General features: G+C 40.4%; 1 protein-coding gene across 3 annotated transcripts in view; it reads left to right on the forward strand.

Moving 5' to 3' along the window:
- Nucleotides 1–3,975, forward strand: part of exosc9 (exosome component 9) — a 47,498-nt gene extending 43,523 nt beyond the window's left edge. For all 3 annotated transcript variants that reach the window (XM_061908538.1, XM_061908548.1, XM_061908556.1), the window contains 3 exons: nucleotides 3,181–3,332; nucleotides 3,405–3,483; nucleotides 3,607–3,975. In XM_061908538.1, coding sequence (XP_061764522.1) covers nucleotides 3,181–3,332; nucleotides 3,405–3,483; nucleotides 3,607–3,670 — 295 coding nt within the window. In that variant the 3' untranslated portion in view covers nucleotides 3,671–3,975. The remainder of the gene's footprint in view (nucleotides 1–3,180; nucleotides 3,333–3,404; nucleotides 3,484–3,606) is intronic.
- Nucleotides 3,976–11,718: the final 7,743 nt, after the last annotated feature.

The following is an 11,718-nucleotide window of genomic DNA, read 5'->3' on the forward strand; positions in this document are numbered from 1 at the left end:
TGTTAAATAGAACAATGGTAGGTATGAAAAGCCCTAACATATTTATTATTAACCGTCTGGAATTAACTTCTGTTGACTTTAAATTGACGTGCAGCGGTAATTGTTTTTGGCGACACCTATTTACCACAGTAATTCATAAAGTTAGCCCATGATGCAGAAAGTTGAATGATGTGGACACCTTTTGTTACTTGATACTTTCTAATATGCTTTTGCTTTGGAGACTTTGTATGTGTAAGTATTATGCAACTACAAACCCGGTTTCCATATGAGTTGGGAAATTGTGTTAGATGTAAATATAAACGGAATACGATGATTTGCAAATCATTTGATGTTCAAACTGATTAACATTTTTTTTTGTTGCAAATAATCATTAACTTTAGAATTTGATGCCAGCAACACGTGTCAAAGAAGTGGGGAAAGGTGGCAATAAATACTGATAAAGTTGTGGAATGCTCATCAAACACTAATTTGGAACATCCCACAGGTGTGGAGGCTAATTGGGAACGGGTGGGTGCCATGATTGGGTATAAAAACAGGTTCCCAAAAAATGCTCAGTCTTTCACAAGAAAGGCTGGGGCGAGGTACACCCCTTTGTCCACAACTGCGTGAGCAAATAGTCAAACAGTTTAAGAACAATGTTTCTCAAAGTGCAATTGCAAGAAATTAAGGGATTTCAACATCTACGGTCCATAATATTATCAAAAGGTTCAGAGAATCTAGAGAAATCACTCCATGTAAGCGGCACGGCCGTAAACTAACATTGATTGACCGTGACCTTCGATCCCTCTAAAGGCACTGTATCAAAAATTGACATCAATTTCTAAACGATATCACCACATGGGCTCAGGAACACTTCAGAAAACCACTGTCACATTTACAGTTGGTCGCTACATCTGTAAGTGCAAGTTAAAGCTCCACTATGCAAAGCGAAAGCCATTTATCAACAACATCCAGAAACGCCGCCGGCTTCTCTGGGCCCGAGATCATCTAAGATGGACTGATGCAAAGTGGAAAAGTGTTCTGTGGTCTGACGAGTCCACATTTTAAATTGTTTTTGGAAATATTCGACATTGTGCCATCCGGACCAAAGGGGACGCGAACCATCCAGACTGTTATCGACGCAAAGTTTAAAAGCCAGCATCTGTGATGGTATGGGGGTGCATTAGTGCCCAAAGCATGGGTAACTTACACATCTGTAAAGGTACCATTAATGCTGAAAGGTACATACAGGTTTTGGAACAACATATCTCCCGTTTAAAAGCAAAACCCAGTAACTCAATTTTGGTCAAACCTGAGCTGATAATTTTGGAGTTTCTAGGTGATATGCTTTACATTAGTATATGCGATATTGTAATTTGTTCCGTAAGTAAGCTGTTACGTGCATGGCAGGACATAGCAACTACCACATAACCGCGTAGATACAACAGAAAAACCTAGTATCTCAAGGGACCAATCGGAGCTTCTTTGTCAGTCGCCTTGTTGTCTTTAATGAGACATTTGCACGAATGGGGGCCGACGGTCAACCTGAATGTGATATTATGGCACGAGGGGATATTTGGAAGATTGGCCCGGCACGTTGCAAGCACCTTCATTAAATGTATTGTTCTTGATTCTTCCCCTTGCATACTCTTTCGGGCAGATAACTTTGGAGGTCAAAATAAAAACTGGACGCTGTACACGGCTCTTGCCCAATGTGCAAACGCAGAATGGGGCCCACCCGAGATTGTGATAAAATATCTGGAGAAAGGGCACACGTTCATGAGAGCAGATTCAATCCATGGCTCAACCGGCAAGAAAATGAAAGCTTAAGAAAACATCTATACGTTTGATGACTTTGTAGATCTTTGTAAGATAGCATCAAGATAGATTGGGTTTCCTTTGTTTTCTCAAAATCAGCTAGATGTGAGTTACTAGGTTTTGCCTTTGGACGGGAGATATGCTGCCATCTAAGCGCTTCTTTTTCATAGACGCTCTGCTTATTTCAGCAAGACAATGCCAAGCCACATTCATCACGTGTTAAAACAGTGTGGCTTCCTAAAAAAAGAGGGCGGGTACTTTCCTGGCCCGCCTGCAGTCCAGACCTGCCTCCCGTCAAATGTGTGGCGCATTATGAAGTGTAAAATACGACAGCAGAGACCCCGGACTGTTAAACGACTGAAGCTCTACATAAAACAAGAATGGGAAAGAATTCCACTTTCAAAGCTTCAACAATTAGTTTCCTCAGTTCCCAAACTTTTATTGAGTGTTGTTAAAAGAAAATGTGATGTAACACAGTGGTGAACATGCCCTTTCCCAACTACTTTGGCACGCGTTGCAGCCATGAAATTCTAAGTCAATTATTTACACAAAAAAAAGAAATTATGAGTTTGAACATCAAATATCTTGTCTTTGAGTGCATTCAATTGAATATGGGTTGAAAAGGATTTGCAAATCATTGTATTCCGTGTATATTTACATGTAACACAATTTCCCAACTCATATGGAAACAGGGTTTGTTTATTCAATTCTTGTTTATTGACAAATGCACTGTTTTAGATTGCAATATTGTTCATTTCAGGATACTTAATACGTAGGTCTAGCTTGTATACTATTGTGTTTTTAGCTGTTGCAGTTTTTTTTTAATGATTAAAACTTTTATTAGTAGATTGCACAGTTCAGTACAATTGACCACTAAATGGTAACACCCGAATAAGTTTTTCAACTTGTTTAAGTCCGGGTCTACGTAAATCAGTTCATGGTAGAGTAGCGTATAACCCACTGTGTTTAGGGTTTGTAAATGACTTGACTAAAATACAAGAAAAGACCAATTTTGTGCTTTTCTGTGTGAATGTGTGTGTGAATTGGCGAATGCGGAAAATACTGTCAAAGTGCTTTGGGCTCCTTAAAAAGGGGTAGAAAAGCGCTATACAAGTGCAACCCATTTACCATTTTTGACGCACATTTAGTTCTTAACTGGCTGTCCAGCTTTACACAAGTAGGACTTCTTGTATCATACATTATACATGCAAGCTAAGATAATCTGATGCCTGTTGTCTGATATCAGGCCAAAATGGATATCACATCAGGACGCCCCTAACTGATACCGATACAGTTTACTTGACAGTGTTCAAAGTCATTGATGACTGACACGGATGTTTCCCATAGTTTTCACCCGACACAACCCTAACTCAGCACTACTAGCATTCAGCAGCTGGTGATGCCCGTGCCAGGTGTGGGTTTGGTCGGACACGGGGTGCAGAACAGCTGGGGGATTGACGAAGATGAACAGGATGAGATAGAAGTCAGCGACGAAGAAGCAAAGATGGAAATGGAACAGAAACAAGTGGAGCAAGGTAGAAATGGTTATTGAATTGATTTGTGTCTGCCTCTAAAGAAAATATACTGAATTGAGTATTTGTTCTTAGGTGATGTGGTTGAATTATCGGACAGTGAGGAGGAGGACGTGGTTATACTTCATCCAGAGACAGCAGACCGAAATAATAAGTAAGATGAGCATAAACTGTCATATTTCACAACTTTTTCTGACCACATGGGAAATTATTTTATGATAAAGTTTATAAAAAGAGATGATGCAATACAATGAAAATGATGTTTTTTCACCTGCAGGAATACAAGTTCAAGTTCCCACCAGAAGGTGCCAGCAGGGTCAAAGAAAAAGCTCAGGAAATGAAACCATTCCCATCAATGTAATTCAAACAAAATGTATTTCTTGTTTACCTTCTCTTTAAATTGGTTAAAAGTTAAATTTGAAAATATCCCTATTATATTTGCATTCCAGATGTACAGTATAGAAACCACAAGCACTCAAAAAGCACAGAAAAATCTGAAAAAAGTTAGTTATGAACTTGAAAGCAGAAATGAAATTGTATTTGGACACCCTTTGAAGCAGTGAAGATCCTTCGAAAGGGTTTTGCCACTGTGGCCACTTTAGCCGTATATTGCTATCTCAAATACAAATGTCAATAACTTTTTCTATATTGCATTAGCTTTGTCACACATGACATGACTACATATGGAGCAACTGGAGAATTTTGCTGGTCTGCGGGTGGACTAAGCATCAAATTGTCAAACTGAACATCTATCTACAGGATACAAAGCTTATTTTTTGAATTTGACTTCAAATGTCTAGACCTCTCATTTACGTTCCCAGATGGCTCAAAGTCTAGGGATCGTAGGGGAACGCAACATAAAAGTGTATAAATCAAATAAATTGTAAATTAAAGACACCGAAGCCAAGAATTGAAAACAAAAACTAGTGTATTGAAAAGTAACCATGGGGGGTGGGGGGGTTACAACAAAGACACAACACTAATCTAGCTTGGGAATACAGGTGCTGTCAAAGAAATGAACAAAACATACCAAAATACACCTCTAGAAAAGAAAGGTAAGCTGACTAACTAAAGCTATTTAATTAGCATAAACCAAAAACCTACCTCACTACTCTAGCCAAAGAGGGGGTCCAAAACATACAAGGGTGACAGCCACCACTAAGCCTGGTGTAGTGTATAGAGGCCTCTGTTTAACCTTTCCCAAGACTAGGCTGCAGATACTTACAAAGGTTGAAAGGTCCAAAAAATTTAAGAAAAAAATAAGTAGCGTCAAAGACAAAGTAGGGTCACTCAAAGCTCCATACAGCATGTTAGAAAAATAATCCTCCATCCAGTGGTAAGCAGGTGGTTTTTAAGCAGCAGAGGATGAATGGTGGACCGGCATTGGCTGGCTGATCAAAAGGTGAAACGAGGAACAGCTGGGAACAGGAACCGGTTGATTGGCAGCAGAGGTCATGATTGAGTGTGACCTGTTCAAACAAAAGAAGAAAAAAACACAAAAACAAACCACCACTACATGGAAAAGAAAACACGCCCACCAACAACAATGAACATAAATGTTCATTCAAACACACTATGTCTGGGTTACATTGAAAAATTTCCATATTTACACAATTAATTCATCCACGTGGACTTGACCAACCCCTATTTTGAAAGGCTTGACAAAATTGGTCGCAGCCAAAACTGGAGCACCGCAAAGCAAAGCTTTACAGCTGTATAAAACCGTTCGCTTGAGCTCTGCCATCTCTTGGTCCCTCTGGTGGATCTGGCCTTGCGCTATCTCCCTCTGCCTCTTGGTATCTACCCAGTGCCGACAACAGATCCAGCTCGATCCTGGTCTCTCCACTCAGGCTGTTCTCCAGGTGGAGAGTCTTCTTCATGGTGGACAGCGCCGACATCAGCCCCTCTGTGTCTTTCCCGTTATTCTTGTACTTGGGTAACTCATGACACTTGCCCTCCAGATCCTGAATCTTCTCCTCCTTGAATTTTATGTCCATCCTGAGCTTCTTGCATTTAGTCTCCAGCTCTCTAAACTGACCACACAGCGAATCATTGGACTCCACTCTTGTAGCTGCAGCTAAAGCCACCGCCCTGGCAGCCATGGCCTCCTCCACCTTCTTCCACTCGTCAGCCAGATGTTTTACAGTCAGGATGCAACCTTCCTGCTCGACTTTTAGTCTCTTCTCCAGCTGTGAGATGGTCTGCTTGTCTCTCTGTTTGGCCCCTGCAGCATGACAGTTTGCTATCATGTGACCTTTTCTATGACAATGCCACTTCTTTTTCTGTCTCATTTTGTCCACCAAACTTATAAGGTTGTGCATGAATGCACAAAGGTGAGTTTTGTTGATGTTATTGACTTATGTGGAGTGGGCTAATCAGACATATTTGGTCACGGCATGACTGCAAGCTAATCGATGCTAACATGCTATTTAGGCTAGCTGTATGTACATATTGCATCATTATGGCTCATTTGTAGCTATATTTGCATCCAGCCTTTCCCTCCACCCACATTTAGTGCCAAACAAACACATACCAATCATTGGTTAGAAGGCGATCGCCAAATTCGTCCTCGCTTCCTCCCGTGCCGCTGTCTGTCGTGATATGGCTCAATAACTTCAGTTAGGACAGAGAAAACACACCAAGCGTGACTAGCTGTTCCCACACTTTGGACTTTGTTCTTTTTCAGAGAGACATTACTAATGTCTATGTCATAGTGTGCCGCAATCAAAATTACATCTGCCTTACGGCAGCTATCAAAAGCTTTTTCTGACGGTTTACAAATAAACTCATCTAAGTCAAATACTCGTGCCATTGTGGTCTACCGCACACACAAGTACGCCAAACAATCTATAGACAATTCACATTCAAGAAAATAAATCGAGCCCCCAATTTATGTTACGTTCCCAGATGGCTCAAAGTCTAGGGACCGTAGGGGAACGCAACATAAAAGTGTATAAATCAAATAAGTTTTAGATTACACACCGAAGCCAAAAATTGAAAACAAAAACTAGTGTATTGAAGAATAACCCAGGGGGATAGGGGGGTTATAACAAAGACACAACTCTAACCTAGCTTGGGAATACAGGTGATGTCAAATAAATGAACAAAACATACCAAAATATACCTCTAGAAAAGAAAGATGAGCTGACTAACTAAAGCCATTTAATTAGCATAAACCAAAAACCTAGTGATGGGTCAGGGAACACCGATGCATCGGCGCATGCGTCAGGCTCATAGAGCGAAACCCTGTGTCGGTGCGCGTACCGCTCTTACAAAGTCACGTGAGCAATCATGAGCTGTTTTGGTCATGTGCCCGCCGCATTGGCACCTGCTTGCCAACCTGTGTTTATAAGGAATCGCATCTGTCAATGAGATGCTGATGCCAACAGAATCGCCGCACTTCTGTCTTTGGTCATTTTTGTCATTTATCGTCGTCGGAGATCATTTCCACCGTGTGGGAATATTTTGATCATGTATCGGTATTTGTGTTCGGTTCCTTGTCGTTTCATCCTGTTCTCTCAAAGTTTCCAGCATTGTCCCACCCCCACAAACATCCTATTGGTTACATAAAAAAAGCAATTACAGATACTCTCTTCGATAGCTCAGTCCGTAGAGTGGAAGACTGTAGTTGTTAATGCTGTGTCCCTTAGGGTACTTGTTCAAATCCAGCTCGAATGTATTACCTTTTTACCATGAATTGATTAACGTGGACCCCGATTTAAACGCGTTGAAAACGTATTCGGGTGTTACCATTTAGTGGTCAATTGTACGGAATATGTACTGTACTGTGCAATCTACTAATACAAGTTTCAATCAATCAATCATGTTCACATTATTTATTGAATGTATCTAAAAAAAGATAAAAATATATTTTTATTTAAATGAAGATTGTTGTCTGTCAATCTGTGTTGGCCCTGCGATTAGGTGACGACTTGTCCAGGGTGTACCCCGCCTTCCGCCCGATTGCAGCTGAGAGGCGCCAGCGCCCCCCGCGACCCCGAAAGGGAATAAGCGGTAGAAAATGGATGGATGGATGGATGAAATACTATGACTTGGTTTGTAATATTGTATATACTAGGTCATAATATCAGTGTCAGTTGAGTCGGTCCATAGGTTGCCTGTAGGGATTTTTTATGTCCAGCAGATGTCAGTATTTAGTGACACAGTATTGACAAAATCAATACAGTTTTGCAATGTGTCGAAACGATACATGAAGCCTCATCAACCAATCACTACAAAAACCTACCTAACTACTGTAGCCAGAGAGGGGGTCCAAAACATACAAGGGTGACAGCCATCACTAGTTATGAGTCCCTCAACACCGATGCATCAGCGCATGCGTCGAGCTCATAGAGCGAAACCCTGTGTCGGTGCGCGAACCGCTCTTAGAAAGTAACGCGACCGATCATGAGCTGTTTTGGCCACATGACCGATATGTGAACTGTGTCGCACTGGCACCTGCACGCCAACCTGTGTTTATAAGGAAGCGCATCTGTCAACGAGATGCTGCCGCCTACAGAATCGCTGCACTTCTGTCGTTGGTCATTCGTCATTTATCGTCGTCGGAGATAATTTCCACCGCGTGGGAATATTTTGATCATACATCGGAAAAAATGTATTTGTGTTCATTTCCTTGTCGTTTAATCCTGTTCTCTCAAAGTTTCTAGCATTGTCCCACCCACACAAACATGCTATTGGTTACATTAAAAGACAGTGAAGCACAATATCTTCAATAGCTCGGTTGGTAGAGTGGAGGGCTGTAGTATATCATGCTGAGTTCCTCAGGGTGCTTGTTCAAATCCAGTTCAGATTCTTTACTGTTTTACGATGAATTGATTAACGTGGACCCCGATTTAAACACGTTGAAAAACTTATTCGGGTGTTACCATTTAGTGGTCAATTGTACGGAATATGTACTGTACTGTGCAATCTACTAATAAAAGTTTCAATCAATCAACAGTGCCTATACATAGTGCATGTAAAAAAAAAAATACCAGTCCACAAGTATCCTCATTCACAACACGTTCTCTTAGATTTCCATGTTATGATACATGTGCATACCATTTAGTGGTCAATTGTACAGAATATGTACTGAACTGTGCAATCTACTAATAAAAGTTTCAATCAATCAATCATGTTCACTCTTGCGACTGTGTTGGATCCATTATGGATTGAACTCTCACAGTATCATGTTAGACCCGCTCGACATCCATTGCTTTCCTCCTCTCCAAGGTTCTCATAGTCATCATTGTCACCGACGTCCCACTGGGTGTGAGTTTTCCTTGCCCTTATGTGGGCCTACCGAGGATGTCGTAGTGGTTTGTGTTGTGGTTTGTGCAGCCCTTTGAGACGCTAGTGATTTAGGGCTATATAAGTAAACATTGATTGATTGACATTATTTATTGACTGTATCTAAAAAAGATAGAAATATATTTTTATTTAGATGAAGATATGAAATAATCCTAAATGAAATACAATGATTTGGTTTATATTATTGTATATACTAGGTCATGGGCTTCACGGTGGCCGAGGGGTTAGTGCGTCTGCCTCACAATACGAAGTTCCTGCAGTCCTGGGTTCAAATCCAGGCTCGGGATCTTTCTGTGTGGAGTTTGCATGTTCTCCCCGTGAATGTGTGGGTTCCCTCTGGGTACTCCGGCTTCCTCCCACTTCCAAAGACATGCACCTGGGGATAGGTTGATTGGCAACACTAAATTGCCCCTAGTGTGTGAATGTGAGTGTGAATGTTGTCTGTCTATCTGTGTTGGCCCTGTGATGAGGTGGCGACTTGTCCAGGGTGTACCCTGCCTTCCGCCCGATTGTAGCTGAGATAGGCGCCAGCGCCCCCCGCGACCCCGAAAGGGAATAAGCGGTAGAAAATGGATGGATGGATATACTAGGTCATAAAATCAATGTCAGTTGAGTCGGTCCATAGGTTGCCTGTTGGGATTTTTAATGTCCAGCAGATGTCAGTGTTTAGTGACACAGTATGGACACAGTATCAATACAGTCTTGCACTGTGTCGAAATGATACATGAACATCAACCCGTCACTACAAAAACCTACCTAAATACTCTAGCCAAAGAGGGGGTCCAAAACATACAAGGGTGACAGCCACCACTAAGCCTGGTGTCTCTATACACAAACAAATCCTATGTGTGTAGGGAGGCCTCTGTCTAACCTTACCCAAGACTAGGCTGCAGATACTTACAAAGGTAAAAAAAAAAATATAAGAAAAAAACAAGTAGCGCCAAAGACAGTAGGGTCACTCAAAGCTCCACACAGCATGTCAGAAAAAGAATCCTGGTGTTTTTTAAGCAGCACAGGAGGATAAATAGGGGACCGGGATTGGCTGGCTGAGCCACAGGTGAAACGAGGAACAGCTGGGAACAGGAACCAGTTGATTGGCAGCAGAGGTCATGATTGAGTGTGACCTGTTAAAACAAAAGACAAAAACACAAAAACAAACCACCACTACGTGGAACGTAACACTCTCATATTGCCTATCTGGCAATATTAATTTGAATTGTCTCTTATAATTCCTTTGAATTGACTTATGACGGTGATTTTGAGCTGTTTCCTAATCATTATCCTACCTAAAGGATATTTTACATTAGAAAGTGTGTGATGATTTCTTATCTTGTGGCAACACGGGTTGGTTACCATCTACTGGAATATTATTGGTTACTGCCTCATTAACCTGTACATAGCTGACATTGAGAAATAAATGTAGTTTTTACACAAAGGGAGTAAGTCTGAATAAAAGACTGAGACCAAAATTTAAATGGGAGTCATTAGTTGTGGCTTTTGTTTAGTGCAGTACACCGTTTATTTTAGTTTAAAAATGTAACTAGAAATACATTTAATACATCTAATTTACAACAATACTAGCAAATTAATAATTTAATGAGCTAAACTTTGTAAGTGTGTTGCTATAAAACATTTTCAGTTCAATAATCTTATTTAGATGGCGTATCTGAGGCTGAAAATGTTGATCAAACATCCTAACTTATTCGTATTCCTGAAAATGTTCAGTACTGCCATCTGTCCCGTTAGCGTCTGTAAGTACAGATGGTACATCCATTTACCACACTGATGTTGGTCATCGATGCTGAATGAAACATGAATTCCTGTTATTAAAACACTTGACAACTTTCTAGATAAATTAACTTGTTTATAAGGTGTGAAGGTTTAATCAAAACATAGAAGAGTCAAAAATGAAAATAGATCAATCACATTTCAAGACTGAAGTAAACACTGAACAAATTGAATGTTACTTGATTATAAAAAAACGATAAATTTAGGGTTCCCCTGAGATTTTAAACTTGTATTCAGAGTCGAGAGTGCTAACCATGGAAACTTGTGCATAGTCTGCAAAATAAGTAAATAGTCAATTGCTCGAAATAATAAATTAATATATTTTTTAAACAATTATACATTACATAACACTTGTATATCCGTCAATGGAGTCACTTAGGAGACATAGTTAACTTGTGTTTCTTTGAAAAAGTTGGCTGTAGTCAGGAGAAATTAATACACCATGCAGACAAATCCAAGCAACGTAATTGCGCATTGAATGACTTTTGTGTGTTTGTTTTACCTTTTGTAATCTTCACATAAAATCATGGTTATGCATATGGTTTAAGTTTATTTTGAGCCTCCATAACGTAATATATGTTTACATTAGATCGGTTGATTGTTTGTAGTTCAAAACATGTATGTTAAATTACAAAATACAAACAATTTAGCGTTAATTAGTGTAATGATTGTACTCGTGTAGAGAGTAAGTTAGTGCAAATAATTGCGTTACTGCATTACTTGAAATGATACGCATGCACAGACGTAGAGGTTCAATTCATAATGGACAACCTCTTTTGTCTGTTAATTTTACCAATGAAATAATTAACACATACTCTTATTTTAATTGCAGTGTGAGACACACAATATTTTGAACCAGAGATCCCGGTTATATCCCAACGAGTACCACAAAATCGATAAACATCCATCCATCCATTTCCTACGGCTTGTCCCTTTCGGGGGCGCTGGAGCCTATCAGCTGCTTTCGGCAGAAGGCGGCGTACACCCTGGACAAGTTGCCACCTCATCGCAGAGGCAACACAGATAGACAGACAACATTCACACTCACATTCGCAAACTAGGGCCAATTTAGTGTTGCCGATGAACCTATCCCCAGGTGCATGTCTCCGGAGGTGGGAGCTAGAAGCCGGAGTACACTGAGGGAACCCACACATGCAAACGCCACACAGAAAGATCCCGAGCTCAGGATTCAACTTGTATTGTGAGGCACATTCACTAACCCCCGTGCCAGATAATCATTTAAATTGAATTAGATATGAATAGAGCAGGTTGTAAAATATATAATAATAAT

This window comes from Nerophis ophidion, linkage group LG01, assembly GCF_033978795.1.
Source record: "Nerophis ophidion isolate RoL-2023_Sa linkage group LG01, RoL_Noph_v1.0, whole genome shotgun sequence".
Lineage (NCBI taxonomy): Eukaryota > Metazoa > Chordata > Actinopteri > Syngnathiformes > Syngnathidae > Nerophis > Nerophis ophidion.